Source organism: Sylvia atricapilla, chromosome 6, assembly GCF_009819655.1.
Source record: "Sylvia atricapilla isolate bSylAtr1 chromosome 6, bSylAtr1.pri, whole genome shotgun sequence".
In the NCBI taxonomy this organism is placed as follows: Eukaryota; Metazoa; Chordata; class Aves; order Passeriformes; family Sylviidae; genus Sylvia; species Sylvia atricapilla.
This window is the reverse complement of record NC_089145.1, coordinates 811,117-833,680: the sequence shown is the minus strand read 5'-3', so window position 1 is coordinate 833,680 and position 22,564 is coordinate 811,117. Positions and strand designations below refer to the sequence as shown.

At 54.0% G+C, this 22,564-nt stretch overlaps 1 protein-coding gene across 7 annotated transcripts in view; it reads right to left on the bottom strand.

Moving 5' to 3' along the window:
• MYRF (myelin regulatory factor) overlaps positions 1-22,564 on the bottom strand; it is a 46,177-nt gene that overhangs the window by 4,550 nt on the left and 19,063 nt on the right. Inside the window, exons 2-24 of one of the 7 annotated variants that reach the window (XM_066320425.1) lie at positions 21,825-21,912; positions 20,748-21,041; positions 18,117-18,178; positions 15,403-15,715; positions 14,889-15,061; positions 14,514-14,637; positions 9,452-9,647; positions 8,840-8,916; positions 8,255-8,365; positions 7,900-7,990; positions 6,840-7,040; positions 6,102-6,210; positions 5,554-5,663; positions 4,957-5,117; positions 4,454-4,526; positions 3,791-3,879; positions 3,448-3,516; positions 2,858-2,938; positions 1,642-1,727; positions 1,336-1,542; positions 582-687; positions 409-482; positions 235-322 (exon numbers count right to left, since the gene is read on the bottom strand). In XM_066320425.1, coding sequence (XP_066176522.1) covers positions 235-322; positions 409-482; positions 582-687; positions 1,336-1,542; positions 1,642-1,727; positions 2,858-2,938; positions 3,448-3,516; positions 3,791-3,879; positions 4,454-4,526; positions 4,957-5,117; positions 5,554-5,663; positions 6,102-6,210; positions 6,840-7,040; positions 7,900-7,990; positions 8,255-8,365; positions 8,840-8,916; positions 9,452-9,647; positions 14,514-14,637; positions 14,889-15,061; positions 15,403-15,715; positions 18,117-18,178; positions 20,748-21,041; positions 21,825-21,912 — 2,983 coding nt within the window. Of the gene's footprint in view, positions 1-234; positions 323-408; positions 688-1,335; positions 1,543-1,641; positions 1,728-2,857; positions 2,939-3,447; positions 3,517-3,790; positions 3,880-4,453; positions 4,527-4,956; positions 5,118-5,553; positions 5,664-6,101; positions 6,211-6,839; positions 7,041-7,899; positions 7,991-8,254; positions 8,366-8,839; positions 8,917-9,451; positions 9,648-14,513; positions 14,638-14,888; positions 15,062-15,402; positions 15,716-18,116; positions 18,179-20,747; positions 21,042-21,824; positions 21,913-22,564 lie in introns of all 7 variants that reach the window. The other 6 variants (XM_066320426.1, XM_066320421.1, XM_066320422.1 and 3 more) reach the window with 6 other exon arrangements.

The following is a 22,564-nucleotide window of genomic DNA, read 5'->3' as shown; positions in this document are numbered from 1 at the left end:
TGGTGGGCTGAGAACTCAGAGGGGAGAACTTCCCAATGTCCCAAGGACGAGCCCACCACCAAACTCAAACCCTGAGGGAAAGCTGGGAGCACCAGCTCATCTTCCCACGGAGCAGCATGAGGTGATGGCAGGAAACACCCAAGAAAATCTTGGAAAAACTCCCAGATTTTCCTATTTGCTGCTCCCACAGTGCTGCTACCACCAAAGTGCCACCAGCCATCCCTTCCTGCTCACCTGCAGGCATCGGCAGCGGCACAGTACTGGGAATGGATGGCCAGGTTGATCTCCAGGATCCGGATGGATTGCAGCACCGGGCTCGGCCCTGCCGGGGAGAGAACAGAGTGTTTAGGACCAGCGAAGGGTGGAAAATCCCGAGGCTGGAAGGGAGAGAAGGTGGGATGCACGTACCATCCGTGCCGGGCTGCTCCGTGCGGGGCCGCTCGCTCACCGGCTGCCGGAGGCTGCGCTGCTGCCGGGAGCTGCTGCGGGAGAGCGAGAGGTTGGAGACGTACTTGGATTTGCCCTGGATGTGGGAGAAGGGGGAGGAGGGGCTGGCATTGGGGCTGCCGAAGCGCTGAGACCTGTCAGGAGTCTTTGGCCACTTGGTGTAGGAGGCGGATTTCCCGGTGATGCCCCTGGATTTGGCTTTGATGTTTGTCACTGGCAGGAGGGAGGGCTGGCTTTGGTCTGCGGAAAAACGGGAGAGGAGAAGGTTGTGCTGAGAGGCAGAGAGAGGCTGGGAGCACTGGGATCATCACCCTGTCTCCATGTCACCTCCTGATGCTTCCCAGGTTGCCCAGAGAAGCTGTGGCTGTCCCATCCCTGGAAGTGTTCCAGGCCAGGTCGGACAGGGCTTAGAGCAACCTGGGATAGTGGAAGGGTCCCTGCCCATGGCAGGGGTGGAACCAGATGGGCTTTAAGGTTCCTTCTGACCCAAAGCATTCCAGGATTCTGTGCTTCTGTTCCCTCTGTGCCTGACGGAGCTGGTGATGGAATGAGGAGGGAATGAGGTCAGACCTCAAGGTAGGGCTCCTCGGGTGAGCTGTGCCTGGTGTAGCTTCCCATAACTTTTTGCTGGCAACATGGGAAGCTCCAAATCCTTTCCATTCCCCACATCCCTCTGGCAACAAGGATCCACCACATGGGCAGAGAAGGATATAAAGGATATATCCAAGGACAGGAATAGAAAGGGTATTAGCTATTAGAGAGCTTCCAAAGGAGTGGAATGAAGATGACGAGGGATCTGGAGGGGAGAGAGAACCGGAACTGTTCATCCTGGAGGAGACTGAGGAGACCTCACAAGGAGCAGGGCAGGGGACACGAGGTGACACAAACCTTGGAGATGTCCCAGCATTTCTAGGAATCTGGGCTGGCCCTCACCTGTCTGGTTGGTGGTGTGGGCAGGGCTGGTCTCCGAGGGGACAACAGAGGAGACGTCAGTGGGGGCAGCAGAGCAGCACACGGAAAAACAGGGAGGGCTGAAACAGGCCAGCACACTGCCGCCGGGAATGCCAAGGGCTACTCCATGCGTCTCATCCGGGACTGCAGGGACACAGGGAAAAGTCAAGGGATGGAACAGGAGCAGCACCAGTGTCCTGCAGCCCTTCCATGAAACCAGAGCCACCCCAATCCCTCACTCACCGTGCTCTGGGCGGGTCCTGCTGCCGGCTCCGTTGGATGCAGCCGTGGATCGCACCGTCTGCGTCTTGTCAATGTTCTGGCTTGACCTGGAATGCAGGAAAAGATGCTGATAACCTCCTGGATGTGGACAATGGGGTCACTTGTGGGTGAGGAGAAAAGTGGCTGCAGCAGGAGGACGGGAACAGGGGCATGGAGTAAGTGGAGATGTGGAGGAGAACAAAGTGATCTGGGAAAGGCAAGAGAGAGGCACACGAGCCACGAAGACAGCAGGGAGAGCTCAGAAATTCCACAGGGAATCGTGTGGCAGTTCCATGTCTGGCAGGGAAAAGTCCCAGCTGGTTCAGAGAACACCAGCAAACCTCCTGGAACATGCTGGGACAGGGCATACACGGGAGATCTGACTCCCATCAGGAATCTCCAGGATGGATTTAGGTGCTTGGGAATCAACAGGCTCCAAGCTCTCACCATTCCCTAAGGCTCTTATCCCGTGAAGACAGAATATTCCTCACTTTGTTCCTTAGAAACACACACAACCTCTCTCTGCCAATTCATCCCACGGAATTCCAGGTGTTTCACTGCAGCTATCCAGCACCTGAGCTGAGGACATCACAGACACCTCCTGAGGGCAAGGGAAATGGGAAAGGGAGGGAATCTTTCTCCCAGGTCCGCAGAACAAGGAGCACTTCTGGACACCTGTGTCCATGTCCTACCTGTCCCTAAAGATCTCTCCAGGTTTCTGTGGGATCAATGGAGCTTCACTCATTAAGAGGAATGAAAAAAACCATTTGTCATATCCAAGATTTGCCTAATTGGAGGGATTTCTTTTCCAGGTGAAAGGGGACTCAATGCCAGTCTCCCAAAGGGAATGTGGGCACAAGCCTCTGGAGCTTCACCTGCATCCTAGTCTAAATCCAACCCTTATCCCTCACGTTCCTCCATTGCCTTGTCCCTTTTCCTTACACAGCTTTGTCTTGCTCCTGCTCTCCCTGCAGGAGCAACTTTTTTATTTAACCTTTAATTCATTGATTTTTCCATCTCCTACTCCTACTATCCCTTCCTTGACAAAATACATAACCCTTCCTACTGGAATCCCACCAGAAATCTCACATCCCTTCCTCTGCTTTTAGTTTCTTTCATGGTGCAGGGAAAAAAAAAAAGAGAAATTAAGAGAAGGGACAAAGGAATTAAATAAGGGAATAATGAAACAGTCACATACCGTGGACACAGAGCAACTGGAATTCCGGGACCCCTGTGCCGAAAGAAGGCCAGGAGACAGGCAGTGGGTACAGCAAAGGAGCTACAGGACAGTGCAGGGAGACAGGGAGAACAGGAAAAGTGGGAAGGTGACCAGGAGGACAGGGAATGAAAGAGGATATGGAAGATAATGGGAAGGAAAAGACAAAATATGGGGAAATCGGAGACAAAGTGGAAGGAAATTGGGTTGGATGAAAGATGTAAGGAGGAGAGGAGGGAGAAAAATGGGAGAGGGAAAAGAGAGGGAGAAAAAGAGACTCATTATCAGGTTACACAAGCTCCCAAAGCTGATCCAGCCCTGCTGCACCAGTGGGATGAGGCTGTTTTAGTCCAGCTGGAGGCATCCAAGGAGCATTCATCACATCCTAACAGGACATTCCCTTTTCCTTCTCTGTTCCTCTGTTCCAGATAATTCAACCGCTGTCAGACTGGGACGTGTGGCTGTGCTTTGCAGGGTTTGCAGCTCTGGAATTGTGCTCTGTGATCCCAGTTTCTGTGCTCCAGCCTCTCCCAGGTGACCTCATCCCTCCCCGTGATTCCTGAAATACCCACCCATCGATGTCCACGAGATCCTCCTCGCTGCGCAGGCTCAGCACGTAGAGCGTGGACATGGACACCACGCTGGAAAAGAGAGAAGGACGGGATGAGGAGGAGCAGGGATCAAGGATACAGCATGGGATTGATCGGCTTCCACGGGATTCCAGTCCAGGAGAGATGAATGCCCCATCTCTGGAAGCGTTCGAGGCCAGGTTGGAGCAACCTGGGATAGCGAAAGTTCCCGGCTCATGGAATAACCTTTCCAACCCAAAGCATCCCAGGATTCTCTGGTAGAAGCCATAGATCCACAGCCCCTCACTGCACATCCCGTGGATGAAGCCCAGGAGGGGGATCTCACCTGAATGCCATGATGATGACCAGGGCGATGATGGTGCCCTGAAGGAAGCGCTGGCTGATGCAGGCCTGCTCCGGGACAACCGACGGAGACTGCCAGAGAAAAAATCCTGGATCAGCTCAGGACCCTCTGGATCGCCTCACCTCACTCACTGCTCTGCTCCCTGCACAGATTTCCCCCAGCCCATCCTGAGCTCTCTTCCTGCCTCCCTGAAAATCCTGAACCCCCCAAATTTGGAAGCATTTTATGTCTCTGTTAGGAGATAGAAAGGAAGATGATGGGAAAACTGAGGCTGGAAAAGCCCTCTAGGATGATGGAGTCCAACCTTTCCTCCAGCACTGCCAAGGCCACCACTAATCCATGTCCCCAGGTGCCACATCCACACGGTTTTTAAATCCCACCAGCACTGGGAACTCCACCACTGGAGCCTGCTCCAGTGCCTGACAGCCCTTTCCATGAAGAAATTTTCCTTAACATCCAGTCTAGCACTCTCCTGGAACAACCTGAGGCCATTTCCTCTTGGATAAGGCAGGGAGGAGAGCCCGATCTCCTGGCTCCAACCCCCTGCCAGGGATTTGAGAACAGCGAGGTTCCCCTCGATCCTCCTTTTCTCCAGGCTGAGCCTTCTCTGCTCCCAGCATTGCTCCTTTGGGATCCATCCCTTACCTTGCTGGTGACTTTGTGGGGTCTCTTTTTGTGGGGCACGCTTCCTGCCCGGCTGAACTGGCTCCCGGTTTGGCTGCAAGGAGAAAGGAGGAATGGAGCAGAGCTGGGCAGGGATAGCTCTCCAAGCCATTCCCAGGCCAAAAGGGGATTTTTCTGGGAGGGAAAAGAGCTCTTTGTGGTGGGACAGTCACAAACCCTTTCGGAGCTTTGCCCCAAAACTGGCATAAGCAGGGTTAGGATGGAGATTTTGGAAGCATGGGAAACTCTTTGCTGTGAGAAAGCCACTGACTTTAGGGAAACATGGAGACCGTTTCATCCTGGGTGTTGTTGGGCTGGTCCTGTGGGAATTCCCAACCTCCCCAGGCTCAGCTCTTTAAATCCACTCCGGGCCAAGTGACACGAGCCAACATCCCACTCCTTCCTCGTCTCCCTGTTCCCAATCTGAGCTGCCCCTTGGAGCTTCCTGGGATGAAAGGGGACATTCCCTGTGTCTCCACGGGTACCTGAAGGCTCCGGAGCTCACGGTTGACTTCATGCTGTCCAGCCTCTTGAGCTTGGCCAGCTTGTGGCTCCACCTTTCCAGCTCATCGATCCGTGTCTCCAGGTTATCCGTGAGCTTGCACAGCTCCTTCACGGCCCCCACGTTCTCCATGAAGATCCGCTCCTACCAGGGAATCAGGCTGAGGCACACCTGGATCTGGATGATCCATGCCCTCCCTGTGTGCTGTGGGAGACTGTCCACTCCATTCCCAGAGCAGCCACCAGGCTGCCACAGGTTGGGAAAGGTCAGGAAACCGGGTGCTCCGGGTTATCCTGACATAAGCACCTTATCTTATCTAGGAAGGGGAGATTAGGACTGGGAGCCTCCCTGCAGGAAGCTGCCAACAGGGAGCCCTTCCCGAGGGAGATGCTGCCAAATTTCACCAGCATCAGGCTGGTTCCTCCCTGCTCCCACCCAGGGCTGCTCCCGACTTCTGGAAGACCAGCCAGGTTCTGAAACTCATCTGGGAACATTTCCCAGGCATCACACTTTCCCTCTTCTGTTTCCAGCTCCATGATTCCCTCGAGCCAGGCTCCCCAGCCTCCTGGCTGCCACCAACCTTGTTCACCACCAGGAAGTTCTCCAGGGTTTTCCCGTTGGAAAAGACCAGGTCCCCAGTGTCCTTCACAGCTTCTGGGAGGATCTCCTTCACTTCCTGCGCGATGACACCTGCGTGGAGATGATGGAACAGCGGGATGGGATCATCCTGCACCCCCTGGACACTCTGAGAGTGACACCATGGTGTCCCTTCCTCATTGCAGGGCTCCCTGGAGACCCTGAAGGGCAGAGGACGGTCAGACAAGGCAGCTCCCCCAATTCCATGGATAGGGATCATCACCCCGCCATAGTGTGTGTACCTGGAGAAACCTTCTCCCTGTGGGAAGTGCCACCTTCTCTCCCACTCACCAAAGAGGGAATTTCGTTAGATTCCTTAATTTGGGAGGTTAGAAGGCCCCTCTTGCCCACCCTACACCTGGGGAGCTGCCCTGGTACAGAGCTGGGTACAAGCCCCTGGGAAAGGCAGGGAATTCCTGCGGGACATTCCTGCGTCAGAGGCGTATTCCCGTGGGCCATTCCTGTCTCACAGGTGTATCCCATGGGATGTACCTGTCTCAGAGGTGTTGTCAATGCCCACCGTGGCTGCAAACTCGGGTTTGTAGTTGTAGTGCACCAGCCTCATCCTGGAGATCCGCTTCAGCTGCTCTGTGGTGTCCACCTGGGACAAAACAGGAACACGGAATTCCCAACAGGATATTGCTTCTCAAATCCCCACCACTCTGCGTCCAAGCAGGACAACCCACTGTGGCCCACTGGAATTCCTTCGGGAGATAGCCCTGAACCTTGCTCAGAGCAGCCATAAGGACAAACACTGGGGCTAATGTCCAGGTCAGGACAAGATCCTTGGATAGGGAAGTCAGGAGACTGAGTCTCCTTGCAGAACCAGACACAGGGAAGAGACAAAGAGTTTCCAAAAATAGGTGACGTGATGATATCCAGCTTTTCTGGACAGGCAAATCCAGCTGAGAGGAATTCAGAGCAGAGCCAAGCCTCTCACCCAAGCTCTGGCCAGGCCCAGTGTGGTACCTGCCATATTGACCTTTTTTCCACTCGTTTTCCACCTTTGTCACACTGTTTGATACCTCTGGCTAACACTGGAGGACTCAATATGCCCTAAGGCATGGTGGACTGGCTCTGCTTGGGACAGAAAGAATCCTAAGGCACTTCCCATCCACTCTACAGTCATAGGATCGTGGAATATCCCGAGTTGGAAGGGACCCACAAGAACCACTGGAGTTCTTCAGAGTCCTGGTGACCCCAAGCCCACCCTGTTTCCCAGATTCTCACCTCCTGGATGTCCTCTTTCACTCGGACATCCGAAGGGTGCATCAGGGACCCCATGACCTTGACGTTTCCGTGGACCACCAGGGCCTCATCCGGGCGGTCCGTGTTGATTCCCACCCGGCCGTGGTGGAACACGGTGTCCGGGAGCTGCGCCCGCTGCCACAGCACGTCACTGTCACTCTCAAACTGCCCCGGGTTGGAAGCCTGTGGGGAATTGGGAAAACAGGGACTGACTGAAAGGCAGGGAGGGGAACACTAAGAAGCAGAGATGGGGATGGCTGGCCCTTCCTCCTTCTCTCCTCTCCCTAAAGGAATATCCTTGGTTCCTTCAGCTGTTATCCCAGCTATCAGTGTTCCAGACACTCAGGGCAGCAGGAAACCAAATGACATGTATGATATTCCTGGGCCCCAAATTCAGAACATTCCAGGCTGCTTGCAATTCCCTGTAATTCTGTGCTGGGCATCCTGGAAACTGCCTAATCCATTGTGGACCTCTTGTCTGAGATCCGTTTGGGTTTTACTACCCGCTCTCATGTTTGGGAGCCGAGGGCTCCAGTGAAACCTTGGGAGAGCCTGGGAATGGTGCCTTTCTTTTCCTGCTCCTCTGTCTTAGGACATGAAAAAGGTGATGATCTGGTAAAATGCCCAATTCTCCTGCATCTTCTTGTTCCTGCTGCAGAGTTCCAACAACACTCTTCCCTCATTCCCAACAATGCTACTGGACACTGACCCCGTTTGGAGAATGGGATTCCTTCCTTATCCTGTAACAGGTTCTTGAACCAGGCATGGAAAGTCTGAAGCCAGAACCCAAGTGTGGACAGGGAAAGCTACAAGCAAGGCAGGGAGAGTTTGGAGGAGGTGGGAAAGGTGGGAAATCACGTTTGGAAAAGACCTCCAAGAACATCAAAGCCAACCCAACACCACCACCACCACATTCACCACTAAACCACCACCCCACCTGCCCCATCCACACATTTTCTGAATGCATGGGATGTGGGAAACAGCCCAGGATGGTGCAGCAAAGGAGTGTGGGGCCAGAGGGAGGAGACAGGGATGTATTTACCCGCACGATGATCCGCTCAGAGATGTGGGCTGCCAGCGTGTAGTTCTGGTTCTGGGCGTGTGCCTGCAGGGCCACCACCAGCATGAAGTACCTGTGGAGGAACACTGCTCAGGCACACATCCTGTGCTGGGAAGAGCAGGATCTCTGTCCCCTCTGGAGCACTGGGCTCGCAGCACTCCCTCTCCTCGCGCTGGGTGTCCCCAGCCTCTCCTCCCAGATCAGGGACAGCCTCCTGGTATCCGCAATCCAGGCCCCATTCCCACATCCCAGTCCAGCCCCTCTGCCCAACCCAGGGACAGGCAGCTCCACAGGAATCTCGGGATGTTCTGGAGGAGGCCCCCGTGTCCTCCCTCACCTCTGGTCCGGGTTGGGTTTGCCTTTTTTCCTCATGTTGTTGGCCGTGGTCTCGCTGAAGTGCAGCCGCCCCACAGTGACCTTGGTGACCTGCTCCGGGGGCAGGTTCACCCTGGAAGGAAAGGAAAACAAAGGAATGAGTGAGGATGGTGGCTATCTGGAAATGGTGCCTATCTTTTCCCACTCCTCTCCTATCTCTTCCTTCCTTAGGTGGGGAGTACATGGTTTTCCTGCACCTGGAGAACTTGGACCCAACAACACTTCCCTCACTTCCAACTGGACACCGCTCCAGTCTTGGGACCTGCAACACATTCTCCATGCCCTGAGGCTGCTCTGAGGAACCAGGTATGGAAAGGGGAGGGCTTTTTTGGGAATGGCCATCTCCTGGCCTGCTTCACCACAGCAGGTCTATGAACTGGGCACAGAGCAGGGTTGGGAATGCAAAGAGGGGAAAACTGGAGAAAACTGGAGAGTGTGACATCCACACAGTGGAGTGGGAAACCTCCAGCTCTACCATTTCCCCACCTTCTGCTGTTGCTTATTCCCTGGAAACACAGGATGCTCATTCCCACGTGGATATACTCACGTGACGGGGTTGAAGGGCCGTTTGCTGCGGTCCGACTGTGACTGCTCGATGTTGATGGACTGATTCAAGGCCTCCAGCTGGAGAGAAGGATTTGGGAATGTGGCACAGAGCAAAGAGACCTTCCCCTTCCCAGCTCTTTGCTGACCCTTCCATGACTGGGTACATCCAACCCCGAACACCCAACCCGAGTGTGGGCCTTGCCCAAATGTCAAAAACGTTGAGGGTGGAAGGATCTTCCCAAAGTGCTTTTATCCCTCTGGAATCAAAGGTGAGTGGGAATCAGCCCTGAAGACAGCCAGACTGAGCCCATCTTAGGACTTGTATCTCAATTGCCTCAGGGGATGTTTAGGTTGAATGTTAGGGAAAATTCCTTCATGGAAAGGGTGGTCAGACATTGAAACAGGCTTCTACAAGGGCAGTTGTAGAGTCACCATTCCTAGAGGGATTTAAAAGCTGTGTGGATGTGGCACCTGGGGACATGGATTAGTGGTGGCTGTGGCAGTGCTGGGGGAAGGGCTGGACTCCATGAACCTAGAGGGCTTTTCCAACCTAACCAATCCCACGCCCTCTTTTCCCAGCTGGATTCACCGCGATCCCTCAGCTCCTGCTTACCTTCACTCCGTGCAGTTTCAGGTAGAAGCATTCCAAGGGTTTCAGGCCCTCGGGGGTCTTCACGTACTTGGGATCACCGAGCATCCCGATGTACACGGTGACCTGGAAGTGGTTCTTCTTCTGGCACACGAAGGCGTCGTCCCCCACGGAGAAGTTGAAGCCCTTGTCAGCATCCACGCGGTACGTCAGCATCGGGCTGGGAACAGGGAGCAGGTGAGGCCAGGAATTTCCCACGGAAACTGTGGATATCCCATCCCTGGAAGTGTTGCGCGCCAGGCTGGATGAGGCTTGGAGCAACGTGGGCCAGTGGAAGGTGTCCCCCTGCCCATGGATCATCACTGGATGATCCGTAAGGCCCCTTCCAAACCCACGTCATTCTACAGCTCTTCCCGTTCAACTGGGAATGAATATGGAGATCCCGAGTTCCAAAGTCTGCCCAAAGCCTGGAGCATCCCTTCAACGTGGCCAACTGGGACAAGCAGCTCAGACTGACCCACACCTTGTGGCATTCCCAATGTCACCTTCTACCAGGCTGTACCCCGTATCCCGAATTCCTGCTGAAATCACAACCACCTGCTCCAGCTGCTGTGGAAAAGCTTCCAGCTCCCAGGAGACACGTTTGGAGGAGGAGAGGGAGGAGGAGGGGTCCTGGCTGTTCCATGAACACACACCAGCTGGAAAGGTTTAATCTACATCTCCTTAATGGGCTGGTTTCCATGGGAATCAGGAAAATATGTGGCCTTCGCAGCAAGTCCATTTTCCTCACCATCCATAAAGACCAGCCCTGGGCTGGCGGGCCCTCAGGAGGGGGAAAGGAGCTGCCTCTCATCCCACAGAGCACCCAAATCCCATTGTTTTTAATTAAAGAACGAGGTGTGAGGTAAAAGGGGAGCTCAGCCCAGCCTTGGATCTCAGGCTTAAAAATTATGGAGTATTTTTCCCCTAAAACCAAACTACTTCTGCCTTCCACCTCCAGAAAGACTGGAGCAACGGGAGGGGAGGTGGACAGAGTGACAGTAAGAAATATGGCAGAACTCAGGAGAAATATGGGAAGCAGGGATTCTTCACTGGTGTCCCTCCTTTTTTTCTGGAATAAAAGCATTCCCCAGTGCAATCACCTGAGGAGTTCATTTGGATGAGAGCTGGAGGTGATCCCAGGTTGGCGTGAGTAATTCTGGGACGGCCACCAGGAACTACTCACTCCTTACACCCCAGGGAGCTGGGAATGCTGTGCCGTGCTCCAGACACAAACCAGGCGGTGGGAGCAGAGCACTACCTTAGCCCAGAGGCACGAGAGGAATTCCCCAAACTCCTCCCAGCCTCAGCCCCGGATTCTCCATCTGGATATTCCGGACTGGGACACGCAGCTGAAGCTGACCCAAGCACCCTCATCCCAAGGGTGGCAAAGCCACCCCTGACAGTTTTTATGGCTCCTGAGTGTTCACCACTCTTCCCACCGTTTTTAACTGGCAAAGCCAAGGAGAGGGAGGGCCTGTCCAAGCTTCCAAACCGGAAAACTGATGGCTGCTAAATGTGTGCTGACAGAGGGGAGACAGGCAGGCTCCCCCTCCTCTGCCTTCTGGAAATTCCTGGTCTTCCACAATCCCCTTCCAGAGGCCCCTTTTCACTGATTTCCCCATTGTCCCAATGGCTGTGGCTGGTGCATTCCCCAAATGGGGATCCTTGCTCTGGGATTGACCAGAGGAGAGAAGCTGCCTTCCATGCTGACTTTTCCAGGGAGAGAGCAGGGGCCAAAGGGCAAAGTGTCAGGAATAAAAGGCCTGGAGTCAAATGGATTATTTGATCCCGAACATGCCCACTGACAGGGGTGGATTAAGGCAGGACAGAAGGGCAGGACAAGAGCAGGTTTTTCCCAGTTCCACAGGGAATTGTACTGGGATTTGGCAAAGAGCGGGACAGCAGAGGGATGCTCGTGTTCCCCCATTTCTCCCTCCCTTCCTTCCTTCCAGGTTTCCCTATATTTAAATGACTCGTAAGACATAACATTGAGAGACCCCTAATCCAAAGACATTCCCTAATTCCATGCATTCCCTGATTTCTTTTGTTTCCAGGATACAAACTCCAGCTGAGCAGCACTGTAATCTCTCCCACACGATCCCACCTGCGTGTCCATACTATGTATTCCCTTCAGCTTCCCAGGACACATCCATGATCCAGCACCTCGTATCACATATCCCAAAGCACATCCAGCAGGTCTGGACCATATCCCACTGGTCTCGGTGAGATCCAGGATGTGCAGCACGGCCGAGTTTGGAGCTACCAGCCAAGGGCTGCAACCCCAAAGTCCCAGGATTAGCCCCTGGAGAGCACCAGTTTGCTGGATGGGAGAAGAACAGCACCTTCCCAGTTTCCCAGTTCCAAGGCTCTGGCCTCAGCATGGAGATGTTTCCATGAAGGGCAGCACTGTTCCCAGCTGCCTTCCCTCAAACCGGGAGAAGGAGGAGGGAGCTGGAATTTATCAGAGCTCGCTGTCAGGGAGATGAATGGCTGCTTCTCCCAGGAGTAAATTAGGGAATTGCCCAGTTCCAGGCCTCTTTGGCTCCGCTGCTGGAAACCAACTCATCCCTGGAAAAGTTCACTGAGTCTAAAACCGCAAAATCAGAGAAAAAGGCAAAAAAAATTTCTATGTTATCCATAAAATTAATCCAGGGATTTCTGTCTCCTTCAACAACACAGATTCCTTGGCAAAACCTGAGACACGAGCCTGGAATGAAACCTAATCCCTACCCCATCCCCTTATGGAACCTAATACTTTGTGTGCAAAGGGAGGAAAACATGGAATAGCATTAATTGTGTTTTCTGCCCTGTAATCGTTCCCGACAATCTGCTAAGAACCTGGACAGCTTCCCATGCTCTCCCTCCTTCACCTCCTTCCTGGACTCTTTTCTTAGGATCAAGAGTAGGAAAAAATCAGATAATTCAGATGATTCACATTCCTGAGGCCGTGAAAAGGTTTTGGGCACCTGGATCAGAGGGAACTCAAAGAGCACATCGAGACTGGGGACAGCTTCCAGCAGAAACCAGACTGGGAATGGCTGCTCCTTGGAAGCCAAGTTGGAGGAATAATTATGGATCTGGAGGCGGATGCTGCTCATTTGCTGAGGACACTCAAAAGCAGAAGGGAAGGAGACAATTGCCACCTGCCAAATTTGAATTAACCAACTTTAAAAACGCCATTATAGGAGCAAGGAAAGATGGAAATTTTTTGTGCGCGTGTTTGTCATAGATTATCCCAGGAAAGTGCTGCACCAGGAGAATGAAGGGATATTCCATTTAAAAAGAGATGCAGGTCCACCTCGCACAGGAGCAGGAAGAGTCTCCTGAGGTAACGTGGAGCTAAAAATTAATCAATCAACCTTTAACCCTTAATTCTGCTCAAATCCAGCGCCACAACAAAGCCCACGTGGCTTCCTCAAATCTCCACGGCGTCACCTCAATGGAATTTATTCCTTACACAACGGGATGACGACCTCAGTGCCCCAGGAGTGGGTTTGCTCTGGCTTTTACCCTAAATCCTGAAAGCAGGAATTAGGGGAGTGATCCCAAGATCCAAAGAGCAGGGCTGGTTTTGTAGCGGTTCTTCAGCAACTCCTCAGTGCCCAGCAGAAAATATCGTGGAGTTTGTCTCTGCCAATACACCTGGGGACATCAGGGCGCATGGAAAATCTCTGGAACTGGGACAGAAATGCCTGGAAGTGGCCAGGACAAGCTGTGATGTGTTTGGGATGGAAAATCTTTTCCCCAGAGCAAGAAGCAGTGAGAAGGAGAAGGGAGGCTGGAAAACCAAAGGATAAGAGATGACGTGTCCAGACAGAGGTCAGAGGAGGTGGTGGTGGAATTCCTGCACGTGGAAGAGGGATTTGGGGAAGAGGATCCATGGCAGATGCTCAGCTTTCCCCATCCCACCATCCAGAAGGAGCAAGCTGGTGGTGGAGAGCAGGGAAAGGTGCAGGATAGCTTTGGAACTCTTCTATGGAAATGGCTTGGTAAACCAGAAGGAATTGTCTTCCCAAATTATCCCTCTCCTGCTGTGGGGTGGGAAAAAAAGCAACAGGGTCCAAAAGAGGCGACCAGCTCCGACAGAGAATTCCCTGCCCTGGCACCAACACGAGAGATGGGATAAAGACTGGATGAGCAGATTTGTGTGGGAAAGTTGGGATTCTGCCCCCACCCTCGGAACCCCTGGCTCCCATTCCCAGGCCAAGTGTGATCCTAGTCCCAGGTTATCCAGAGGCACAGGAACATCCCCTGCTCCGTGTCCCCCACAGGACCCCAGCTGGCTGTGTGGAAAGAGGAGGGAGGGAATTGGGAGGGAACAGAGGGTCCCTGAGAGGTTCCTGGAAGCCATCCCACTGCTTGCCAGCTCTTTGTCACCTCCCAGGAATGCAGGGAGGATCCAGAGTGGTTTCCTCCTGAGCACTCCTCCTTTCCCAGTGTGCTGTCTCCACCCTCCGCTGCCCCAATTCCCAGCCCACCTTCCCACTTCTCTCTTCCCTGGTCATCCCAGCCTCCCTCTCTGGCCTGTCCACCACTTCCTAGATTCCCTAGACCCCTTCCCTCTCTCCCATGCCCCCACAACCACTCCGGCTCCTCCAGCTCCTCTCCATGCTGCTCAAGCTGTCCTGAAGTGGCTCTGGATGACCTCCAGCCACCCACACTAGGAATTCCCAATCCTAAATTTAAAATCCCGGATCCTGGTAAACCTAGGGAGGGGGAAAAGGTGCTGCTCGTCCTAACTCTCCTCAGGATAAGGCTGGATTTGCCAGTAAAGCCCCCCATGGTGGGCAAGGTCTGAGTGGCTATGGAATTGTCACCAAAGCTGCTGAAATGCCTTCTGCTATTCCTTAATTATCCATAAAAAGTGTGGAGGAGTAACATTCCCAGTAGGAAAGGAGCAGTGGGGAGCATTACTTCCTACAAAGCCCAGTCCAGGGAGATCCTTATCCCATATTTCGAGTGGGATGCTCCCAACCCCAGTGGCTTGCCACTTGCACGAGGAACGTGAATCCCACTTTTCCCAGCGGCGAAGGGAATTACTCACAGCTCCTTGTAGTTGGCGTCGTAGAGGGTTGCCCACTTGTTCTGCTGGTGTGGCTGCCACTTGATGGACTGGAAGTTGGGGTCCAGGTAGGAGCCGTTCAGGCTGTCGTTATCCTGGATCAGGCCTGCAGCCGAGAACACGGAAACGGATTAAATCCCAGTTTTACACACTGGGCTGAGTATCCAGAGGGGTGGGAGCCCAAGGAAGCGACTGGCACTGCCTGAAACTTCTTCCCTCCTGATTGCCAGGGCAGCACCAGATCCAGGCCAGGGGTGATTCCCACAGGTTGGCAACTGCTGGCAAACATCTTCCCCCACCTCCCATGGCCCTGGCCCGGCGGGAGCAGGGCTGGAATTCCGGGGATAATGGGGGTACCTGGTGAGAGCGGGCCTGGCTGGTGCCAGGGAGGCGTCTGGACACGATCAGGATTGAGCGGCACGGATCCCATTCCCGGCTCCTGCTTGATCAGCCCGTTGAGCATCTGGGCATTGAGGGTGTTGGGGGGGGACTCGGAGTGTTTCCGCTTCTTGGCGGGATGCACCGGGAGGCTGTGGATACCACCGGAAGGCTCAGCGGGGAATGGAGAGTTGGGAGGTGACGATCCCACAACCCAGGACAAGCGGGATCTCCCATGGAAAACACATTCTCACATTATCCCACACCGCTGAGTCTGGGTCGCTGACGTGCTGAGCCACGTCTTTAATTCCACAGAATCCCAGAAGAGCTCGGGTCAGTAAAGCTCATCCCGTTCCAAACCCCTGCCGCGGGCAGGGAGCCTTCCACAGATCCCCCCTTGTTTGTTCCTCCCATGGAACCCCACGCTTCAGGCGATCCACACACCTGCAGCTCCCATTCCCTCAGCCCTGCCATTCCCATTCCCAGGCCTTACTCTGCTCCGTGCTGCTGGAGGAGCTGGTGCAGCATCTGGGATTGCTGGGCATGGTGAAGCTCAGCGGGCGCCATTCCCGGCCCCACGCCGTACGGAGGCATCAGGGGCTCGGCCTTCAGGAACATATCCCGCTGCAGGCTGGGAAAGTGGGAATTATGCTGCGGCTGGAGGGGGTGAGGGGGCGGCGGGGGGGGACCCTGGAGGTGAGGGGGTGGAGGAGGAGGCGGTGGAGGAGGAGGAGGATGCTCCAGGCGGGAAGGGGGAGTCATGTGGCACATATTTTCAGGAGTCATGGTCCGGAGGAGGTGAGGATCTGGAAAGGGAGAAAAAGGCAAGGAGTGTCCATTAGGAATGTCCTGATCCCAGGTCCAGCACTGAGCCAGTTATCTTGGATTCCCAGGCTGGATGAGGCTTGGAACAACCTGGGCTAGGGGAAGTTGCCATCCCAATCCTGCCCATGGCAGCGGATTGGAATGGGTTGAGCCTTAAGGTACTTTTCCATCAAAACCACTCCAGGATTCTATCATTCCATGGGACAATGAGAGAGAAGAGACAATGGAATACCCCCAGGACGTCCAGGGAGAATTTCTGAGTGGACACTTTAAACATTTTAACCGAAACCAGGAAGAGACTTTGATCCCTGAATTTAAATAAATAAAAAAAGGAACATTCAAATGCAATCCACCTTTCTCCTCCTCCATTTGGAATAGGATACTAAAGCCATTCCATAATTAGAGTGGATTTGACTACATCAGCATCAGAAGAAATGTTTGGGGTGTGGAGGGACATGCAAATCCACATCCCTTCCTGCTCTGCTCCTCATCACCTCAACATTCCAGATCCACTCCCTCCCATGGGCAGGGATATCTTCCACTCTCCCAGGCTGCTCCAAGCCCTGCCCAACCTGGCCCTGAACATTTCCACGGATGAGGCAGCCACATCTTCTCTGAGAAATCCACTCCAGAGCCTCACTGCCCTCACAGGGACAAATTCTTTCCCAAAGTGTCCCATCCCCTCTGGCAGTGGGAAGACATTCCCCCTTTTCCTGGCATTCCATGCCCTTGTCCAAAGTCCCTCTCCAGCCTCCTTCTTCTTCACCAGGACAAAGCCCATCTGTTTTTCCAGCCTTTCCTCGACATTTGCATCAACCTGTGCCTTCAGGTGTCCCCACAGGACACCACAATCCTGGCAGGAATGAGGGAATGACTCCTGGGGCAGGAGGAAACTGCGGGGTAGGAAGGGACAGTGACTTTGTTTTACACGCAAGACAAAGCTCCTTCACCCTCCAGCGTGGAAAACTGGATGGAAAACGCATCCAGGGACTGGCCAAGCTGGGCACAGCTCCTGGGAGGACTGAGAGGGACGGCAGGGAAGGATCTTTCCAGGCTGAGCTGGATGGACTTTGGCCTCAGAACACCCAGGCAGGGGTTGAGTAACGAGGCCAAAGCGCTTGACCAGGAATGGGAAAACTCCTCCCGTTGGAAGGCTTGGAAAACTGGAATGTGTTTGCGCTGGGTCCTCCTGCTGAAGGCTGCCAGGGCAGGGCTGCTTCCACCCATCCTGCCCCTTTCCAAGGTTTTCTGCTTTCTGCTGGGACCTCCCAGTGCCTTTTCCACACACATGGAACCAGATTCCTCCTTCCAGGCTCAATCCCAGGCCGGCCTTCCTTTGGCAGCTGCCTCAGGGACAGCCCAGCCAAGGATAGGCAAGTGATGTGCTTGCCCAAGGCATTCCCAAATCCAGGGACAATTATCTCCAGGGAGGTGATCCCAGCTTTGTGGGTGCCCTCCAGAGCCTCCTCTCCTTCCCAGCTGAGCTCCGAGCGCTCCAAGGCCGCTCTCCCCATGGTGAGCAACCCGGCCTCTTTGTTATATTTAAGGAAGGGCCAGGAGGAATTCCAGGGATTTTTTTTAGCAAGATAAACAGAACTCTTGACCTCTTCCATAAAAAAAAAAAAAAAAAAAAAAAAAAAAAAAAAAAAAAAGGAAAGCAAAAAAAAGAAGCAGGCGCTGTTCCCGGCGGGGAGCCCGGGGAAGAGGGTGCTCCTGCCGAGGGGGAAGGGAGACCAGAACAACCTTCCCTCCTTCCTTCCCAAGGAGTTTTTCCATGGAAGAACAGTGAAGGTCACCAGAGGGACCAAACAACCCTCAGTGGCTCTCCTGGGGAAAGCCACCCTGGAGGGGCTCCCAGCTCCCTGTGCCATTTCAGGGGGAGCGTAAAATCCTCGGGATCAGCTGGAGGGGAGGGAAAGGCTGGGAAGGAACTTACTGGAGAACGGCGGGTTCATGGCTGCTTCCCAGAGCCAGGTTCCATGTCAGGGGCGTGCTCCCGCTCCGTGTTCCCGAGGCAGAGGGCAGGATGAGGGGGATGGTGGGCTCCACATCCCTCCCTGCGCCCACGGACCCCCACCACGGATCCCGTGTCCGTGGATTCTGGATCCCCACCACGGATCCCGTGTCCGTGGATTCCCAGCTCTCCTCCTGTGCCGGTCCCTCTCCCCTTTCCCAAAGCCGGGAGCGGAACAATGGGCGAAAGCCGAGGGATATTTACTAACTGATAATCTCCCCACGTAGTGCAGCCGCCTGTTTTCTCCCGGCTGATAAAGATTGCAGAGCCAACCACTTTCACGGAATAAAGAGGGGGTGGATGCTGGATTTGGGGTTTGGATTAGGATTTTTTTTTTCCTCCCCTTTCTCTCTTTTTGAAGCACTTACCGTTCACCTGCTGAGGAGAGTAGGCTTCTGATCCGGAATCCGGGGGGGAGTCCGGCAAAGTGCTGTGGAGCAACGGGAAAAGAGAAGGGAAAGTAGTTTTAATCCAGTTTCCAGCACAACCAAGAGATCCCGGTGGATCTAAGGACCCTCTGAGATCTGGCAGGGAATCCCAGGTGCACCTGCAGCAGATCCTGGACACCCTGAGTGTCTCCAGCTGAGATTGTCATCACTGTCACTGTTTCCACTGGAGCTCAGGAATAGAGACTTTTTGTTGAGCTGACAGGGAGAATTCCAGGGAAAAGAAGCCAAATGGAAATTTATCAGCTTCCCAGGGAAAGGTGTGCTTCCCATAGAAATGTCATGGATCAAGTGGAATGCACAGGGCTCTCTCCCCATCCCAGGAAGCTGTTCCAGGCCATGCTGGAAAAGGAACAACCTGGGATAGTGGAAGATGTCCCTGCCTGTGGCAGCTGCTGGGACTGGATGGGCTTTACAGCCCCTTCCCATCCAAACAATTCCATGGTTCTACGAAATGGGAGGCTCTAGGGGACCCCGGAAGCCCATGGGATGGATTTTGCCTGTACAAACCTAAGGACCACCACAGCTCCTGCTGTATCCCCCTGGATATATTCCAACATCCCCAGGAGCAGGATTTGGCCCTGACTGTGAAACACAATCCAAAATAAAAACAGTGGGAGCTCACAGCTGCCTTTTCCAGCACATCCATGGCTAGGGATAGCAGGACAAGGTCCTGTCTGGTGGCACAGCAAGGACAGGCAGGGAGACCATGACACATTCCCATTTTCCACAGGAATTCTCTTCCGTTCATCCATCCTACACCATCAGCTTTATGGATGCAAAATAATCCCAGACAAATCCCAGTGCTCTTGGATGAAAGCCAGCCAAAAAGCAAATGAATCAGGGAGGAAGAGCATAGGACACACTGCTCCAACTCTGCTCCTGACAGCACCTACAATTCCAGCTGGGAATCAGGATACAGGATCTTCCTGGACCAGAGAAGCCCAAGGCCCATTAGTTGGATTCTTCATGGGTAGTTGCACACAGCAAGGGCTGGAGAGGGATGAGGTAGGATTTCCCAAAAAACCCTTGCCATACTTCTCTCATCCTCCACCTTCCCTTGGAGCACCTTTCCATCATTCCCTTCCTATGCCTGGGTGGAGCATCTACTCCCAGCCTTACTTCCAGGCTCCTTGCCATGTGGGATCTGAGTTCACACTGTATTTCCTATGGATTTATCAGGGTTTATGCACCAGCAAGCCAAGTCTTGGCCAGGAACAAAAGGGAGCAGCACAATTCAAGGAATCCAGGAGGCTGGAAATGGTGGACACTGCAGAATTCCCTCGGGGAGGTAGTGTGGATGTGCCCAGTCCAAGGGAAGGGTTTGTTGGTATCCACCACATTGCCCCTGAGCACATGATGGGATGCTTGGGCCAGGAAGTGGACTCCATTATCCTTGTGTGCCTTCTGGGATATTCCATGGTTCTCCACTGGAAAAGGCCTGGCACAAGGAGGAAGAGACATTCTGGGATGCTGAGGGAATGCTGCCATCAAAGCTGATCCAGTTCAGCTATATCCAAACAAGGTCTCCACCTCTGACAGAGAGGTGTGATCCTTGCTCATGACATCCTGCAGAATTCCAGATGCATCCAGAAGTAAAGGACATAAAAGGCATCCACTTCATGCTTTTGATTCCCCCTAAGCTCCAGGTATCCTTCTGGGATCACTGCAAGGGAAAACCCCCTGGTCTGGGAATAGAAGAAAGGCAGATTTTTTTCTTTTAGCTTTCTGGGATGTCTTTCCAAGTTCATGCAAAGGGTGAAAGCCACTGGCTGAGTGTTCCCAAATTTGGGAATCCCCACGTTGCGCTTGCTGGCAACACTAGAGGGCAGAAGGCAGAGGAAGAAGAGCCAGTCCTGGAGCCATCCTGGCCTCACTGTCCTCGCATCCATAATCCCATGGGAGAAGGCTGTCCAGGGCCACCACCACCTCAAGATCCAGGCTGGAGCACAGCACAGCACCTCGGGATGTTACTCTTCCCCTCCTTCCATCCCAGAGAGCAGGAACCACATCCTTTCTCCTCTTGGGAATAACTCTCCAGTTGGGTCCATCAGCAATCCTAAAACCTGCTTTTCCTCTTCCTCAGAGCTTGTTGAAGAGGACACATCCAGCTCAGATCCATCCTTTCCTTCTCTGGAGCACAGCATCTACAACATCAGGCCGTGAGAAGAACATCTCCCTGCCCAGTGTAGCAAACTATCCTCTGGGATAGTCATGGCAACATCCCAGAGACTGAATTCCATCCCAGAGACTGAATTTTGTGTCTTGGTCCAGTTTATTCTGTGTCTCTTCCTCCTTAAAAAAATGCTCCAGTGTTCTTCCACCTGCAGACATCCAGCACAGGCATCCAGAACTGTATGACAGTGTGGGGGATTTTCCCAAAAAAACCCCCAAACTTCTGGGAATCTTCAGGAGCTCCACTTGTCCAAAACCGAGGACTTAGAGCGACGCTGCCACCCGTCACAGCTCCGTGGGACCCTCCGGGTGCCACCAGCCTGGAGGATCCCCCATCCCAGCACCCCACCCTGATCCCACCGCCCCATTCCCGCTTACCCGGGCGCGTAGGAGGCCTTGGGCTCCGATTTGATTGGAGGCACCACGCTGCTCAGGCAGTGGCCGCCCAGGAAGCCCTTGGGCACCACCATGCCGTTGTTGTTGTTGCAGTTGAGGTGAGCCCCGTAGGGGTTGGCCAGGAGAGGGGCATGCCGGCCGGGAAGCTGCAGGGGAGCGCCGGGAGAGGGATTGCTCACGCTGCCCACGGAGCCGGCGGCAGGCGCGGGAATGCCGGCGGAGCTGGAGGGCTGGGGGTGCGTGTAGCTGGCGGGAGCAGGGATCTCAGGGAAGCAGCTGAGGGAGAAAACGGGATAACGTCAGGGGAACGGGTCAGCGGGACTGATGGAAGAGTCCAAAATCCACCCAGGAGGTTTTAAAGCGCCCAGGACAGCAACCTCGAGGAATGCGTAACCAGCTTTACACGGCAGCTGTGCCAAAGATCCCGCTCCCACCCTGCTCCCAGATTCCCTTGGTGCTCTCCAGGTCTGCTCCGTCCTCCTTCCCAAAGTCAGCATGCACAGGGAGATCCTTCCCTTCTCCACGCTCACAAAGTCCTGGGGATTTAATCTGAGCTCCCAGAGAGGTTTGGAGGGATTTAATCTGAGCTCCCAGAGAGGTTTGGAGGGATTTAATCTGAGCTCCCAGAGCTCAGATTAAGGGAAAATGTTTCTGGTGCCCTTCGGGGGATAGAGGGAGGGAACAAAAAAGACCGGGAAAACTCAAAGGTAAGAAGGCAGGAAGAGACAGGAGAAAAGGCTGGGAAGGATAAAGGAGCAAAGAGCAATGCAGGAAGACTCTGGAGCAGCAGAGGCGATTCCTAAATGGCTCCTCAAATTTCAGGGCTGGAAACTGCTCAACAGGTTTCCAGAGAAGCTGTGGCTGCCTCATCCCTGAGAGTGTTCCAGGACAGGCTGAGCAGGGCTTGGAGCAACCTGGGATAGGGGAAGGTTTCTTGCCCATGGCCAGGGGGGAACTCAATGAGCTCCTTCCCACCCAAACCATTCCAGGATTCTGCGATCTCTCCACGGAGAATCACAAGGAACACCGTTCCTGCTGCGGAGCAGGGGAAACACTTACATCTCCGGAGAGTCCTCCTTGCTGATGTACTCTTCCAGGATGCTGGTGTCGATGTTGGATGGTTCCAGAGCTCCATTAATGTCGTGGCCTGGAGGGGAGAGGAGGTGGAAGCATGAGCCGGGAGAAGAACAGGAAAAGGCCTTGGAAACACCACCAGACCTCTGCGCAGTCAAGGAACTGCTCTGAGAATCATGGAATCATGGAATGGGTTGGAAGGGACCTTAAAGATCATCTCGTTCCAACCCCCTGCCATGGGGAGGGATGACTCAGTAGATCCCTGGGAATTGCCAGCTCTCCATACCCACTGCATCCCGGTACAAAGCCTCATCCCAGGAGATGGGGCACATGGGACAAGCCAGGGCGGGGACACTGATACGTGGTGGGGACCAGATCCTTTGGGACTCCTTCCAACTCAGGACATTCTGTGATTCTCTTTGGACCCTTTGCAGAACACACTGGAATTTCTCCACCACAGCTCCGGATCAGCTCCCGACCTTCCTCCCTCTCCTCTGCTCCACGGGCAGGCGGTGGATTTCCCTGTCCTTTCCCCAGAGGGCTCCTCCTCCCCTCCCTGCCCTGTTCCAGGGAAGCTGGGCAGGGTTTTGTTGACAGAAAATCCTTCCTTTATCTGTCTCTCCCAAGCGGGAGTCCGGAGCCAGCCCGCGGTGCCAAAGGCACTGCCAAGAAAGTGGAAGAGAAGATCCAACTCCCCCCGCTCCGATAAGGAAGTCAGTGGAAGA